Below are 17,323 nucleotides of genomic sequence, written 5' to 3'. Positions count from 1 at the left end.
GTGATGAACAGATCATGGCTAATTACCTTCCAATGGCTCTAGAAGGGTCAGCTTGCTCGTGGCTGACCAATCTGTCGCCTAACTCGATTGACTCCTTGGAACTACTTTGAGACGTCTTTTGTGCGATACAAGCACATAAGGAAGGAGGAAAATCTTCACCGTCTACGTCAAATACTCAAAGAGTCACTCTGGGAGTTCATCAATAGGTTCAGCCTCGTCAGGAATACCATACCAGAGATTACGTCCATACACTGATAAGGGATATATGGATTCTCGAGAAGAGAGGAGTCGCGGTGCCCCCCCCCCCCCCCCGCGCGGGAGATTACTCCATCATCCGTACCTTCTAACAAGGCTTAAGAGATCGAAGGTTGATCGAGCCAGTAAAATATGCCTTTCATGGCATAATCCTGGAGGACTCGTCCAAACCCCTCGGACGGGACTCGCTATCAAACCCCTCGGACAGTGCTCGCTACCGGTAACATTTGGGAATGCTAAAAACTTCTGAACTGAGAAGATTCATTTCGATTTGGCCGACTTTAGCATAACCTATAGGGTGACCCTTGGTCGACCAGCCCCTGTGACCTTCATGGCATTTGGTCACTACACCTACCAGTCTATGAAGCTTCTAGGTCCAAAGGGGGTCATCATCCACGTCCCAAGTAACAAACATATGGCATTGAAGTAAAACAAGAGCCTTGAGTTGGCAGAGCAACTACCCCTTCATGAGCCAATTTTCTTGGAGAAAGAATCAAAACCCTCAAAGCCCAAAACAAGGCAAAGAGGTTAAAACTGCTCTTCGATTTTTTGCTTAGCCGGCTTAGTGCGCCTAGCTCAAATGTTAGGCCTGAGTGAAACTGTTAGCTCGCTCGCTCAACTCTAGTTTTTATTACTCTCTCTGACTGCAAATGTAGGTCGTTTTAGCCTCTTCAACTATTCTCTAAATATATGTCATTCTCGAACTTCTATGCATTTTTTTCTCTTTTATTCCCTTCTTACCCTTGTTTAATAAATGCTATCACTCTCGCAAATGAATGAGTTATCTTTTCCAATGCAGAATAAATAAAGAGCAACAAGGTCATTTGATCTACTTTCTTAATCTCTGTGTACAAATCTAAAACGACCTACATTTACAATCGAATGGAGTAGTAAGTAAGTAGACTAAGTGTAATTTATTTTCTAAGAATAAAATCATAATGTTTTCTATGAATAGTGTTCGATTTTCTTCTCTCTCTATGTACTCCCGAGTTACTTAACGGCCAATTCCTAAGTCTTGTAGATCTTCACCAGTCTAATGACACATGGCATTCTAAGTATCCTTCACGGCGGGAATGAATTATATGACTTTTCTACGCTTCTTGACTGTCCGATCGAAAAGATCTTCTTCAATCGAATAGTTGAGGGCTAGGGGAAGCCAATTTTTCTCCCCTAATAAATTTTTCCTTGACTACCTGACTAAAATGATAGTCATAATAGTTCGACAGTCGAGGGGAAGTCAATTTTTTCTCCCCTAATAAATTTTTCCTTGACTATCCGACTAAAATGATAGTCATAATAGTCAGACGGTCGAGGGCTAAGGGAAATCAATTTTCCCCCTAATAAGTTTTCCTTAAATGCTCGACTCATATGTTAGTCATAATATTCGGGCAGTCAAGGGCTAGGGGAAGTTAATTTTTTCCAATTTACTCAATTCTTCCTTGACTACCTGACTGATATGTTCATCATATCAGATATATAGTCGGGGTTGGGGGAAAGTACATTACTTATGCAACGATTCAATAAGCTTCACAGTATCACTTGATCACGATTACTTTCAGTGGTCAGTACCAAGGGGTCTTAAGACAAGATCGTAAAGACTCGAATAAGTACGTTCCAAAGTACACACAAGCCAATGAGTTTGTAACACTTGAGGTCACACGTCACACAGCCTAAATAGAGTGACACACGACATACGATAGCAAGGCATCCTTGTGGCTAACTACTCGGCGGTACGCGTATATCAAAAGATACCAAGTTGTTCTAGAAGAGATACACAAATAATCGATTCTCCCCAAAGACATTATTAATAGAAATTAATTGTGCCATAAACTTACTCGAAGGAAAGTACCGAGTTTATTACATAGCCAAATTAAAGAGTTTGTTCAAGAATTTGCAGAGGATCTGGCAGGATCAATGCATTGGTGATCGCAGCAGCAACTTGGGCATCCTCACGCTCGAACTCCTCCTTCTTTGAGGGACTGCACGTGAAACCTTACTCAAGTACATTGAAGTCGATTTGAGGAAAGTGGCTCTTGAGTTACATACTGCACATTCATTTAAAATGGGTCTCTCCTCTCCCCATATAAGGAGAGGAAGGGTTCCCAAATTATGCACACAGTCATCAATAAGTGGAACAGTACCAGATTATATTTTATATTTGATGTGTTGTTACTTTAAATTTTTATTTTATTAATGTGTGATAACATTATTACAATTTTGTTCAACATTTCGGTTGATGTTATGTTTTCTCTGTAGCCCATCTGATCTAAAGCGAACAACACCCCAAGACATGACCCGCTTCGTTGCCCCATATTGGCCATGATCCAACAAGAACGAACATCCCGCTCCATCAGCCCATACATGTCAAGACCTGCTTCATCGGCCTAACTATCCTAGCCCGACCCAAATTGTTCATTTGTAGGCCTATGCAGGCCATGGATTGACAAATGTTGGCTGTCTGAAAAACGTCCCTTCTTGGGACATCATTTTTCTACTTTTAAACCTAGATGACGAATGTGTACACCAACACCTTCCACCAACTAAGCTCAGTTCCTTTTCACCTCTCAGTACCAAATAGAGTTATTAGATTTGTATAATACAGGATACATAATTAGACTCAAAGTTGGAGTTACATCTCGCCATCCGTTCTGAATGCTGCAGCAGTTTCTACTATACTTCCCCGCTAACATCAGCATGGTAGATGGGGCTGCAGGAAAAAAATTAAGACCTAATATCACATCTCGTTAAGCTAGCAATTTCTTCTTCTTACTCTAATTCTAATAGCGAATCATCTTTGTCATTAGGCATTACCAACTTCGGCACCAACCGTTTCAACAAGAAAAAAATATTTACCCGACGAGCTCTGATCTCCTTGGCTAGTTTTGAGTTCAGCAAACTGCACTCTTGGGAATCTTCCATAGCAGGATCCCAAGCGATTAGAGGACAGACATACCCTATGTTTTCTACTAACTGGGCATTCCAAGGTAATCTGCATGATACGCGCACGTTGAGTCATCGACAGGTCCAACAAACTTGTCCTCTTCGGTTCCAATCGCGGCTACCAAACGGGAAGCACAGCTACCTCGCTTCAGACACATCGTAGCCATGTCGTATCCTATCTATCATAAGTACAGACAAACACACTTGTCGAGAAGAACTCTTCACCTTGTTGTTCTCCTGAGGGGCAACGGAATCTTCGAAGTATCATTGTAAGCCTCGTTCAGAATGTTTCTGATTCACTCGACGATGCAGGGATCACCGTCTTGAGGTTATCACGCTCTGCGACATCTCAGGAAATGTCATGCCATGTAGGTCAGCGCCAAAATATACACCAGTGTGAATCCAAAGACGCAATTCAGTCAGTAGTGGAAGAAAATATCGATGTCAAAATAGTTAACTAGAAGGCCTACTTCGCTTACCTGTGATTTTATTCATAGAAGGACTGGATGGAACCTTACACTAGTACTAGACTTCCAACTGCAATTGCCAAGCTTGTGCTCTGTCCGGCAGCTGGTTGACCCGATCTGGCAAAACCTAAACTGAAGAACGCTCACCTTTTCCGACAAGCAAGAACCGTTTGCTTTTGCCGAAAATGTACTCTCGCACGGCGGATTACCCTAACGCAGCCATGATAGTACTAAAAAAAGCATCGCACTGCCAGCCTTTCTCTATAGTCGACCGACGATTTGCAATAATTTTGGTGGAGTCAGAGGCATCGCCACTCGATTGCAGATGGCACGAAGAAAACACCATTTCGCCACGTTCTCTGCTTCTTCCCGGCACACATCGCTTTCATGACAAATTTTCGCCGCAGATTGCGCAGCTAATAACAGACACATAACGATCTGAAGTCTGAACCCTCGTTCACAAATTCACCTAGTTAACGAAACAGTATCTAGCCAAGAGACATTCCTTTTTGACTTCGAGCATTTGCATCTCACGCCCATTCGCTGCGCTGCTGCTACTTGCTGAGTGCCACACCTCACACGCCGTGGTGTGAATGGCTGTGACAAAAACACGACCATGCCTCGCACTCGCGCCTCGCTTTACAGCCCGAAAGGGCTCGGCGTGCCTCGTGTTTTCTATTGCTGCAATCGGCTCCGGTTGGGGAGCGGGGGTTGCCTAGTTGGTTGTGCGCGCCAGGACAGTGCGAAACATGCTCCGCTACGCTGGCATCTCTTCGGCAACCGAGGTGGAGGGATCCGGCTGCGGTCCAACACAGCCTGTGCATGCGCCGTTAGGTGCCTGTGCCTGTGCGGCTGCGGCTGCTTGCTGTTGCAGTCGCGAGCTTGCAATCCGGTGGTAACATCTAACATGCCAAATTGGAATCGCCGCCAACCCTGATGCAACGATGCTCTTGACGTAAATTGGTCCTCTTTTGCTGATTCTGTACAGGCAGTGTTCTAGCTAGGTCCAGAATTGAACTTTGTTTTCGTTTTGTTCTATTCTCTTACTGTTTTATAGCTTCTTAAAGTATGCTTGGGATCCATTCTGTCATCTGCCTAACTCTATGTAGTCCTTATTTGAAAACCAAATGCTTTTGACTTTATTTCCCTGAGAAATTAAAAAATCGGGGTCTTATCAGTACCGCAATATTTCAGCTATTGGTCATAGACACCTTTGTATCAATGAATGAGTTGTCGGTAACGTGCAAAGCGGCCAATTTTTCCACATGCCGATGTGACCACCGGAACCACCACTCGACTAGTGGGCGCTGCCAGCAGTAAGAAGAATGTGCTTTGTTCGTTCGTTGCCGCCGGTGAAAGCGTCGGTGTCCGAGGAGTCCGGCGATGTCGAGCCTTGACGTGAGATTAGCGAATAGTGGCCTGATTTGCATTTCAGTAATAGCATGACGGACGCAGGCCGCTCGCCGGATTTAAGATCGCGGTGTCAGGTTGTTGGGGCTACCACGTCGAGCAGATAATATTCCGCCAATGTGGCAAAGACAACCGATGCCACCAGCAAACCCGGCTCACCAATCGTGACAGCGGCCGGCCGGTGGTCTCGCGCCGGTAAACCCCGGAAGTGACATGGCTCGGCACTCACTCCGTGCTGTAAGATTCGACAATAATCTTCGTATCAGATCCACCTTGGTCGAACACCATTATCCAATATGTAGATCGCGTTAATCATTAGACCTTTTGTGATCTCACGATCTGATTAAAAAAATATTAGGAGATATTTAACATGTCTTCATGTACTGCAACGGATCAGATCGAATCGTTGTCCATCGTGTACTGTAAATGACGAGGAATATTGGTCCGATTGATCCGTGGATCTCCAATGTCGAGCGGCAGCCGGACACGTGTCGTGGCCTGTACAAACAATGATGAGGACAGAGTCGTGGAGAGTGGAGACCTGGCTGACTGACCGACTGGTAGTTAGATCATCTACAACTGATTTTTATTAGGATTTAGAATTTTTTTAACGATTTTTTTTTTACGGTTATCATCACGATTGTATTCTCAAAATCATTTACTTCGTAACAGTATTCTTTTTTTTTTTCCTTTTACGGATCCTTCGAAAAAAACTGTTAAAGATAAAAAAAAATAAAAAGAATAAAAATAGAAAGAAGAATCAGAAATAAAACAAAATGAAAAAAAATATGATTGAGATGATCTTAGCAACTAGCGCGCGGCAGCGGCGGCAACAACAACCTGTTGGGACTGGGACGTGGGGAGAAGTAAGTCGACGGATCGATCTCCACCTCCACGAACGCGAATACTGTAACACCGCGCGGACGACGCAAACGTACACCACCAGCTTAAGAAAACGAGCGGAAACCCTTCCTTGCCGATCGAGCTGCCCCGCGCCGGCAGAGCACCGGTGAAAACTGCGTCACATCCACCTGTCCGAACCGGTCTAGCAATCCAATCCAGCGCCGATCATTGCGGCACCTAACACGGGGGCCCAGTGATTCGGGTGCATGCGCGGGCGCCAACAGAGTCTACTACTCGTCCCAACAAACCTTTTGAAGCTAGCAGTACGATTAGTACCAGTCACGTAGGCAGCGCACCGGCTATGGAAAGGGACTACTGGGATGGGAGTGAACCAAGACGGAGTTTGGTGGTTGTGTTGGGTGCATTGCGGCTTCGTCGTGGAATCACTAGTTTAGAGTTCATAGCTCGAGTGCGTAAGGGATCAGTTGAAGTGCTCAGCTTTGGCTTCACCCTAATCTTTGCCACTCCGCTTTCATCAAATGGGAACTACAATTCGCTCCGGTCAAAAATACATAAGTTTTTTATTTTTCACGATATTTAATGTGCAATTTTGATTATTATTTTTTATTAAAATATAGTTATAATAACTAATATAAATATAATATTATGAAATATTTTTAATGATAAACTTACATGTGTGATTTTTATATTTTCAAACTAAATGTTTTGAAAAATATTGACAGTCAAAATTTTAAAAATTTGACAGGATCTTAATCAAAATGATAAATATTTATGACTGGATAGAGTATCTGCCTATGCTGTTGTTAGTCCCCCCCCCCCCCCACCACACTTTATTAGCACTCGGTAATCAGTCTTCAGTAACATTTACGATGTCTAAATTTTATCTACCAGTATGCAAGTCCAAATAGGACCATCTTCGTTGCAGTTAGACCAAGCAAAGCATAGGTATACTTCCTCAAACAAGAATATTAATGATGATCAGAGGGGTGAATAGATGTTTTATAAAAAAAAATTAAAAATAGATGATGTAATCTTTATTCATCTAACGTACCTCAAAAACGCGCTACCGGAAGCATAAACAATGCAAGAGAGGAAGATTCAGTACACTATGACTCCACAAATGAAATACGAACCATTAGTTCCATTCAAGATAATTTTATATATTTTTGTGCACAAAAGCTTATAACTTTGAAAAGAAACAAGGTCAAAAAAGATCACCGGGCAATGAAAACTCTCCATGTTGATGATCTAGAGACAAGGAAATTCAAGACCCATCACATATGCATCTATATATGAATTTTATATCTCTAGCAACAAGAAGAATACTTTGCCAAGGTGAAAATTTTTTAGCTCAAGACAAAAACAAAAATCACATTCAAAAAAGTAAAACCGGCAACCAAAACAACTGAACCAATAGAGAGATTAGAAAGAGATGAACAAGAACACTTTGTGAGAAAATAAACTTCATTAAGCTCATAAATCAACCCTATTTTAAGTAAAATACAAAATATTTTTTCTTATAAAAGTTCTAACTTATTACAAAGGCTAAGTCTAGCCTCTCCTCTCCTCCAAAACCTATCACTAGGCTCTTAAATGGTTGTCTCAAGACTCATTTACAGCTCTACCTCTCTATTTATAGGACTAGAAAGGTATCTTAACCTTAAATTTCTTTGTTCCTAAAATACCCCTAACTTTCAATTGCCTCCTATCTGTCACCGGGATATGTTGGTCCAAATTTTTCTCCATCCATCGAACGGCCATAGCTTCTTCATGATTTAGTTTCGTCTCGACGCAAGTTTTGCGATGATGTCACGTGACCCTCCAGACCTCCCACGGTTTTGCAGCCAAACCGTGAAACCCTAGCACACTTCTCAAAGTGTGACTTGCCGTCTTGTTTACACCTTAAGCAAACGCTCCGATGTTGACATATGTATTTTGTTTTGCAATCCTGATCGTCGGCAAGTCTCTACCGCTCCCAATCCATCAGACCGCATTGTCCCTTGCACCGTCATTCTCTTTGTTTGACTTGATCAATTGGTCAACACGTCATCTTTATCTATCTTTCATGCTTTGCTTGACCTCCACATGTACCGCTAGAATCACCTTTGACTCCGTCCGACCTCCTTGATCGTCCGACACCAAACACCCCGCTTGGCCCTGATCACCCGTCGTCAACCATCAAGTTACATCTGTCACATACACACCATAAGACAAGCAAACATGTTTCTCCAAATTATCTTATGTTAGCTCAACATCAAGAGCACATCGTAGCAGTTTTCTGAACATCAGATGTTCCGATCTGAACACCGGAACATCCAGTGTGTGCATTGTTCTCAACACGAAGCACCACTCACCGGAACATCTGGTCTAGCTCATACACAACACACCTAAACTTCCGGTGTGAATATTTCTATTTTTTCTCTGAAAGATTTCTTCTCTGCAAGAAAAGCTCTGTTAATATTCTCCAGTGTAGTTATCATACTCATCGGACCTTCTGGTGCATAGATCTTCAATTTCGCCTAAAAATTTCTCTCTGTAAGAAATAGTTCGACGAGTATGTCCTACCCACACCGAAACTTCCGGTAAATACCAAAACACAGCAAAACTTCTGATGTCTGTAATTTTTCTATAAACGGAGAAGAATTTGTCAATTCTTAATACCACCAACTCAAGTTAGTCATGAATAAGAATAAACACATACTAACCAAATTAAAGATCAATCAACCGTTGTCAATGTCTTGTCACGTGAAAACCAAGATATTTTTTCACTTTGTTTCTTGTTAGTAGTATTTTTTTTAACCATTAACGGATGAGGCGAAATCATATCTGGAATAATCAGACGAGAGGGTCCACCGAAACACCCGTGGACGCTCTCGGAAGGAAGTGATATGTGGGAACACCACACAACACAGCAGCAAAAGGTCGAGACTCGCAAAAGGCAACGTGTGTATGTGCACACGCACGACGAAATCTAGACCCAAAAAAAGAAGAGAGAAATTTTTTGCACGTAGCAGCGACCGTGCGGCCACGACCAAACTTGAAGCAAAATAAAGAAAAGCCCCACCTGCCAGCTGCCCGCACGACTCATCAAAACCAGTACAAGTCCACCGAGGCACAGGACGGGGAGGCACATAACGCGCGCTGCGGAAGGGACTTTTGGGCAGACCCGCAGCACCAGCAAGACAGAGTCAGAGCTCATCAGGCCGCACCGCGGCACAACGAGGAAGAGGAAGAGGAGGGTCGTGAGCTGTCCGCGCGCGCGCCTTTCGCCTTTCCTATGAGGAAGCTCTGCCCGAACCTGGAGCGCGATGACGCGCTGGACACGGTGCTGGAAGTGCCCATCCCCGAGGAGATGTTCTCCGGCGGCGGCGGCGGCGGCTCCCGCGGCTCCAAGTTCGGCTGCACCAACGTCAAGGCGTGGATGCGGTCACACGCCGCCGACCGCTCCGGAGCGGGCGATCCCTGCTCCATGAGCCGAGGGGAGCTCCAGCTCATGCTCGGCGTCATAGGCGCGCCGCTCATTCCGCTGCCCGTCCACCACGCCAAGCAGTCGCCCTCTTCTGTGCTCTGCGAGCAGCTCAAGGCCGATCCTATTGTACGGTCGAGCTCGAACCAGCATTCTCACCGGTTTACTGATTGTTCTTGATGAAGTGCTGATCGGTTGATTTATCCACCTACGTACGTACTCGTGCTATAACTGCAGGAGTCGTCGACGGCGAAGTACATCGTGCAACAGTACATAGCGGCGTCGGGCGGGGAGTGGGCGCTGAACAAGGTGACGAGCATGTACGCGATAGGGAAGGTGAGGATGACGGCGGCAGAGCTCAACAGCAGCGACGCGGACGGCCACGGCGGCACTGGCAACGCGCACCGAAGCGGGAAGAAGGCCGGCAAGGGCTGCGGCGGAGAGATAGGTGGGTTCGTGCTGTGGCAGAAGAAGCCTGAGCTGTGGTGCCTGGAGCTCGTCGTGTCCGGCTGCAAGATCAGCGCCGGCAGCGACGGCAAGGTCGCGTGGCGCCAGACGCCGTGGCACCAGTCCCACGCCTCCCGCGGCCCCCCGCGGCCGCTCCGCCGGTCGCTTCAGGTGCGTACGTACGCCCCTCGCCCCATGCGTGTACTGTACACACCGTTTGCTCTTGGGTAGTTAGTTTCCGTAAGTACAAGTTTCCCAGGACTTGTCGAATGTGCAATTACAATCGCTTAGAATGCTAGAAACGCATTCAACCGTCATCCAGTAAGTTCAACTCAATAACCAGATGGACTTTGTCAAAGCTGATGTAACATTGCTATTTGCCTATTGGCCGGACGTGCAGAGCATCTCCATTGTTGTTATCGTTCCTATGCTGGACATTGGAAACGGAAGCCATGTCACCGTACGCATTATGTACGCGTCCACCGGGCACTCGACAAACACCATGACTACCAGCCGAGCCGGGAGCGGAGCCAAGCGTGCGTAGATGCATGTCAGGGCATGTAGATCTCCCCTGCATACTGTCGGTAGGACAGAGCAGACAGATCTAATGTTCACACGGCCAGAGATATAATGACGCCTTTTCAAGCTTTCATCACTCGCGGAAAACAACATCAGTGAGCTGTGAGTCGCGACCAAGGCCCAGGGCAGACTCGGGGATAAGGCCGAGTGGTTTCGCTCATCATGAGCTCTGGTCTCGTAGCTACTAGTATGACCGAGATCCAGGCGCCGGTACATAGATTCGGAGACGACTCATCATTGGCGGTGGCAACAACCTGTCGCTGGGATGGGAGGAAGGGGTCTGTGATTAGCGCAACAGCAACGGCGGGGGAGGCTACACCGCATAGGCGCTTAGCGCGGAACCGTGTGATTAGGGGTCGGCCGGCCCCGGTCCTCCAGCATCCCAACGTGCGGGGACGCGGCCGGACACATCACGTGGACCGGGGCCTGATGAGCTGAGAGTTAGACCCCCCGGCGCCATCACTCGGTTGGTGACGCGCAGTTTGTCAGTCGGTTCCACCCGACTCCCCCCGCTAATCGCGCTGCACCAACCCGATAAACAAAAGCGAGCCGAGACTAGGGAGACATAGTATAATCTCGTGTACGCCGCGTGCTCGGTGATTTGATAATGGAGTCAACTATAACTTGGTAGCTAAGTCGGACACAACTGCCATTTACTAATACTTAGTATGCTACTCCTCGATCATTAAATAATTGTTCGTTTTAACCAAGATTCAGTTAAATTTTTAAAATATTTTCAACAATTATACGTGTAGATTTATCTTAAAAATATATATTTATTATATTTTATTTTTATTAAATATTATAATTATATTTTAATAGAAAAATGATCAAAGTTGCACATTGCAAACTAAAAATTAAAAAGTGATAAATATTTATGATAGGAGGGAGTCATGTGTGTATTCACGTTTTTACACATGTAATGATTTTTTTTTACTAATGGACCGACACGACAAGCTGATTAAACTTAATTTGTGCATGGCTTTGACGTGCAGGGCCTTGCCCCGCAGTTGACGGCGAGCCTGTTCGCGGACTCGGTGTGCATCGGCGAGCGGAGCATCGACGGCGAGGATTGCTTTGTGCTCAAGGTGGAGTCGGAGGCGTCGAGCCTGCGCGCGCGCAACAGCAGCAGCGTCGAGATCATCCGGCACACGGTGTGGGGCTACTTCAGCCAGCGCACCGGCCTGCTGGTGCAGCTCGAGGACTCGCACCTGCTCCAGATCAAGTCCAGCGGCGGGAGCGGGGGCAGCGGCAGCGGAGGCAGCGTCTTCTGGGAGACCACCATGGAGTCGCGCCTTGACGACTACCGCGCCGTCGACGGCGTCAACATCGCCCACGCCGGCCACACTGCCGTCTCGCTCGTCAGGTTCGGGGACTGCCACGACGGCAACACCAGGACGCGCATGGAGGAGGCGTGGAGCATCGAGGAGGTGGACTTCAACATCTGGGGGCTATCCATGGACTGCTTCCTGCCGCCCAGCGACCTCAGGGAGGGCAAGGAGAGCCAGGACGTCGCCATAGTCAAGGCTGACGTGCGGCCGCCGCCGATAAGGATACCGGCGGTGACCGTGCGCGTCGGGCCCTCGCAGGTGGCCGCCGTCAACATGGACGACTCGGACTCGCTCATTGCGAGGTCATGACTACTCATGGCATACGTACTTGCAGTGCCAAGGGACGAGCGTGTATATGTACGTGACACTTGTTACTGTAAGATTACTTGTCGTAAGATCTGTAAATATATTGCAGGTTGAGATATTTTTTTTCCTTTTTTCAAGATGTGGATTTATTTCAGCTAGAATTGAGGCCAGGAGTGAGTAGTGGGTAATCCGAACTAGAAATTCTGATTAGCTGTATTGTAATGAGCTTGTCATGCTCGATCACTGTAAATCTGAAAGGACATCCCGATTCTGTCCGGTCACAATACTTAATTGTCTCGCTTCAACTGGCTTGTCCGATATGAACAAACTCCACGCTGCAGCACATTTGTTGCAGCCGTTTAAGTGCTGAAGGCAGAATCCACTGGATGCGTTTGGACGACAAAACTGAAGTTTGTGGTGATAATACATGGCAGTTTCAGACATCCAGAAGATAAACTAGTTCAGCAGTTGCACTGATGCTGATGGGGATGCGACAGACACTTGAGTCAAAAAAAAAGGGTCGCAACAGGAAGGGTAATATCATTTCAGCATGGGAGCAACTGACAAGAGGAGAGAGCATAGGGTAACTAAAGCATTGAGATGAGCCTTGCAGCAACATCGTAGCACAGTCATACAACGTCAACATGTACAGATAGCTACCTCTAAAGCCAATTGCACACAGATTCATCACTTTACGATGTGAATTGCATGTGGACCAGAGGACCATGGTACATTGATCCCACCGGCACTACACAACTGACGAGTGAAAAAGACAAGGCACAGAACATACATTTCATCGCGATAAAGCTAGGCTCGGCCTACCGGAGAAAGAGGTGGCTGGTGGGGCACATAGCTGGTCGGAGCTCTACCTTGACTGGCCGCCATGGTCTTGAGCTCATGATCAGCAAGAAGATCATGCTCTTGCGATGCTTGCAGACCTACTTGCATCCTGCTAGGGTACCTCCCATGAAGCATCACTATACACATTGCAAAAGCTTGAAGTAAAGCAATGGATGATCTGAATTTCACTGTGTATAACCCTTCTTTGAATGAAACCATACTGAAGGCATGCCTATCTCGCGCTCGACCCTGCAAATATAGGTTATATAAAGCATCAGTTGCTTTCTTTCGTCATTACAGTGATAAATCCTAGACTAGGTGCAAATAGGAAAAAGAAAAACAAGGGCACACCTGAACTAGAAGGTCAAATCGCTGACTGCCATCCAGTGCCTGGTTAGCATGAATCGCACCGTTGTTTTCTTGGGTACCATCGGTGAGCACACTCAGCATGCAACCTTCATCCCACCCGCCACAGTCACATGCTCCTCCTGATTTCCACCTTTCTATCAGAGGTAATGGCTGTCCAGAAGTTGATGTGCCGTGGAAGCCATTAGGAAGTATAGCAATAACATTGGCTGAACCGGAACTAGCATTCCTCGTACTAGGCTGGAAGTTTCCCAGTGGGGAGCAACAACAGTCAATCGACACTGAACTTCTTCGTCCGGAATTCTGTGAAGATGATTGATGAGAAGTTTCTGCTTCTTGCTGAGGCAATGCACTGATAAAAGCTGCAAGCTCTCCACTAACGTGTGAATCACCTAATTCTTCAGATGATGGTAGCAATTCAGAACCAACCAACACAAATTCCCTGTGGACATGAACATTTTTTGTGTGACAGCATCTTGATTTTTGACGTGCAACCCTCAGTTCCCCAAGTATGCTGGATACCAGTTGATTTTTCTTGTTCTTATTCCCTGCCTTGATCCAAGCTCCACTTTTTTTCTTAGGTTCTGCAACAGTGAATAAAGTATATGTGCTTTCCAGATCATCCTTATCGGAGATGTCCTTCCTTCCAACAGTGGCCGCCAGGATATCAGAATCACCATAAGACAGCATGAATAAAGGCAAGCCATTCTTCCATGCTAGCTGCAGAAATGCTTGCCTTGTTGCTGAATCCTTTTCTTGCTGGAGGTATCTTGCGCTGTTCCATAGCACACGAGGAGGCTGTTTTATATTTGCTTTGGTCTGGTAATTCGAATTGACTACCATGTCAATTGACCTTCTCTGCACATTCTGTGACACTGATCCACCCAAGTCCAGAGACTGCTTACTGGTATTGCCTGGAAGATGACACTTTGGAACAAATGAAGATTGTATTGGACTAGAAGTGGATGTGTGCCTTGGCTTTAATATTGGATCTAACATCCTCCTCAATGGGCTGCGGCTGCGGCTGCACCTGCTTTTGCTATTGGATGATGACATGTCTCCTATCTTATCAACAGAGGTCACTGCCTCAGGCTGTCGATCATACGGTGCCTCCTTCAGGCTAGAACTGCGGCTCACTCGAGCCATCCCAGAAACTAGATGACGATCAGGCATCCTACCCACGTCACTGAACTTTCCAGAACTTTGGGGGGGATCCTCAATGACACTCATGGCAGATCGGTTTTGGTTACAGCTCTCACTTATTGTTGCAGCTGTACCAACAAGATTATCTCTACCTGCAGTGCTACTGGTGCCAAGTTCATCAGCTGAATCTACGACGGGAAGTGGACATGAGTATGGAATTCGAAATTCATGGGATGGCTCAATATCTTCCAAGAAACCAAATGGTGACCTACTGCCATTTCTACCTGTGTCCATCACGGCATTAGATATTAATGACTCTAAATTCTCATCATTCAAGCCACTGTTCTGTTCGGGATCATTGCACATGGAATCATTGTTGTTTGATGTGAAGAAATTTTTCCCAATTTTATCGCTGTCTGTAAAAAGCCTACGGGAACAGTGATGGACAACGCCTTCAATCTTCCTTCTAGCCTCTTCAGCTTCAACCATTTCATGTCGCACACAACTTCCAGAGGAAGCAGCTACATAATCTGAGGGTAGAGATACATTGCTGAGACTCAGGCCACCATAATTACAGCTGTTCTCTGCACAGAGATATTTGCCATGCCCTGGCAACAAGGTCAATACCGCAGAATTTGGGCTAGGCGAATATCTGGCCTTCCCATGGTGTTCATCTGCAAGCCTACTCTGCTGAGCTTTGCTGGATGAATGCTGATGGTCACTCATTGGAGTAGATTGATTGCTCTCAAGAGATCTGCTGCTGAGACTTGCAGAAGAATGTGATGGAGATGAGAATAGCACAGACCTACTAGTATTGGATGGAGAGGCTCCATGGCTTCTGTAGGGCTCATGCTTTTGTTGCTGAGACCAGTTAGCAAGAAGGCCCCACTCAAGAACCCCAACATTCAGCGCTTTGTCTTGAAGATGGTCTGCAGTCTCCCTACGCTGTAAATATGAAGGAACAATTGACATATGCTTGACAAGTTCATCAACAGTAGCTGCCTTTCGACCAGGCCATGGTTTTGAGCCCTTCATGCATGGAGCCCTTTCTGCATTCCAAGGATCCCGTTGCCTTCGGAACTTATCATTTTTCACAACTCTGACTCGATCATCAAATTTTCCATCTACACTTCCACTGACTGCTTTGACCTTGTCCTTTGGCACTTGTACAATTTGGTCATGCTGTGAATTTCCCTTCTTTTGTCCATCACGACCTGGTATGATCTTCACATTCTTTTCACTGCTAAACTGTCCTTTCGTTGGCATCTTTATGATGATTTAACATAAGAAACAGAAGTTTATGATATATCTTGTGGATGAACAAAACACAGTTACCACTATTCAATTCAATATACTGAAGTTTAAAACAGAGATTCCATAAATTGCACTCCCCTGTAACCTGAAAATACAAAAAGTGGGCCAAAGAACTATCAGATACATAATTCCTACTATTTCTTCCTGAAATACAAGTCCACTGGAATTAGTGACCAGCAAAAAGAATAGCAGGCTTCCCTATAAAAAGAAAAGTAGCAGGCAGTAGAACTACCATTCAATACTGTGTTGTATTATCTTAATAAAGAACTAAGAATGTGTCAGTGGCTTATTGCATCATTCTGTCTCCCGGAAATCCTGTATGTATGATTTATGCTGTTTCTACATGCCGGCAGTGCGGTGGGGCTTGTCCACCGACAGTTCTTGGCATAATAATGTTCTAATGAGGACATGTCAATAATCTTGCACGCAAGGTATAGAAAAAAAATGAAAAAGGGCTCCCACTAATGATAAAAAAGGGCACCAAATTTATTCTAAGGATGGCCTGATACTACTATCCATAGTTCCATACATTACTGCAGACCATCTGTGCATATACAATTGCCAGGGGACCAGGCAGCCATCAATAGTTCAGTCCTAAAACAATGCATGACATCAACAATGGAACATCTTTTCTTGTTTCCCGGATGAAAAACGGACCTTTTCCATTTGATTGTCTTGAGTGGCTTGAAAAAGGGAAAAAGAAAATAGTAATCCTCTGTTAACATGGGACTCCTACTGTGAGCGAGACGGTAAAACTGCAGGTACAAAACAAAAGCAAGGCACGAAATTGCTGCTTAAATGTATCACGAGCTGGGTTAAAAATCTCGAATTTTTTGCTTCCTTTTTGCAGGTGACCCAGCTATTGCATCCACGAAGATTAATAACTAGAGCAATAGAAGTGGGGGGGGGGGGGATGCATTGCGGGCTACGGCGCTAAACCCCACTTACTCTTCCGTCTCTCTACTTCCAAGTTCCCCAACGAATCGAATCAATCCACATTACCCAGAAATCGAAGCGAATAAACACATAGAACAGAGGTGAGTAACACACCAGGAGTCCGAAGGACTCAGAGCCACCAAACCATTAAGATCCAAGCTGGGGGTCACGCGCACAGATCTGCCACTACTGCAGCAACAACAACACCAAGAAGAAAGATCAGCACTCGACCACGGAAAAACAAAATAAAAACGCCACTGCAACAAAAATAAAAGGGCGATGCATCACCTGGGGGAAAGGGAGAGACGATGCTAGAGCTCGCTGCAGTGGCGGGTGAAATAGAGCGCACAGGTGGGAAGTGAGATTGGAAAGAGACCTGCAGCGGCGTAGTATAGGGGGGGTGGACGGTGGATGGAGGCGCGGTGGTAGGAGCCGCAGTACTACAGTGTCTCTACTGGCACTCCCTAGTCCCTACCTTCGCCTATCGGCTAGCCTCACTCGTGTAGGTGGCGCAGCCGGTGCCTTGTGGACCTGTGGTGCGCCCCGCGTGGTCGGTGCCCGCTCCTTCCGCAGCTTCACGTTTCTACTCACTCCGGTTACAAATCTAGATCATTCTAAACTTATATATAAAAATTAAAAAAAAAATAAATGACTTTATT

At 45.8% G+C, this 17,323-nt stretch overlaps 2 protein-coding genes across 2 annotated transcripts; one reads left to right on the top strand and one right to left on the bottom strand.

The window, feature by feature from the left end:
• The first annotated feature begins 9,007 nt into the window (after positions 1-9,007).
• LOC133916443 (uncharacterized) lies at positions 9,008-12,370 on the top strand. The gene is made up of 3 exons (XM_062360116.1): positions 9,008-9,531; positions 9,640-10,020; positions 11,424-12,370. Exons 1-3 carry the CDS (start codon positions 9,214-9,216, stop codon positions 12,066-12,068), a joined length of 1,344 nt encoding a protein of 447 aa, XP_062216100.1. The 5' UTR covers positions 9,008-9,213; the 3' UTR covers positions 12,069-12,370.
• A 274-nt stretch (positions 12,371-12,644) lies between these two features.
• LOC133916441 (uncharacterized) lies at positions 12,645-17,217 on the bottom strand. The gene is made up of 4 exons (XM_062360115.1): positions 16,953-17,217; positions 16,779-16,853; positions 13,257-15,813; positions 12,645-13,154 (listed from the first exon to the last, which is right to left on the bottom strand). Exons 3-4 carry the CDS (start codon positions 15,678-15,680, stop codon positions 12,873-12,875), a joined length of 2,706 nt encoding a protein of 901 aa, XP_062216099.1. The 5' UTR covers positions 15,681-15,813; positions 16,779-16,853; positions 16,953-17,217; the 3' UTR covers positions 12,645-12,872.
• Between the last annotated feature and the right edge of the window lie 106 nt (positions 17,218-17,323).

This window comes from Phragmites australis, chromosome 4, assembly GCF_958298935.1.
Source record: "Phragmites australis chromosome 4, lpPhrAust1.1, whole genome shotgun sequence".
Taxonomy (NCBI): domain Eukaryota; kingdom Viridiplantae; phylum Streptophyta; class Magnoliopsida; order Poales; family Poaceae; genus Phragmites; species Phragmites australis.
Note: the sequence above shows the minus strand (reverse complement) of the source record. Positions and strands in the feature narration are given on the sequence as shown.

Excerpts from the sequence above, each read along its gene's own strand:
- LOC133916443 (XM_062360116.1), top strand. The coding sequence starts at position 9,214 with ATGAGGAAGCTCTGCCCGAACCTGGAGCGCGATGACGCGCTGGACACG. Across the intron at positions 9,532-9,639 it reads AGCTCAAGGCCGATCCTATT|GAGTCGTCGACGGCGAAGTA; the intron begins GTACGGTCGAGC and ends CTATAACTGCAG. Across the intron at positions 10,021-11,423 it reads CGCTCCGCCGGTCGCTTCAG|GGCCTTGCCCCGCAGTTGAC; the intron begins GTGCGTACGTAC and ends TTTGACGTGCAG.
- LOC133916441 (XM_062360115.1), bottom strand. The coding sequence starts at position 15,680 with ATGCCAACGAAAGGACAGTTTAGCAGTGAAAAGAATGTGAAGATCATA. Across the intron at positions 13,155-13,256 it reads GATTTGACCTTCTAGTTCAG|GGTCGAGCGCGAGATAGGCA; the intron begins GTGTGCCCTTGT and ends CTATATTTGCAG.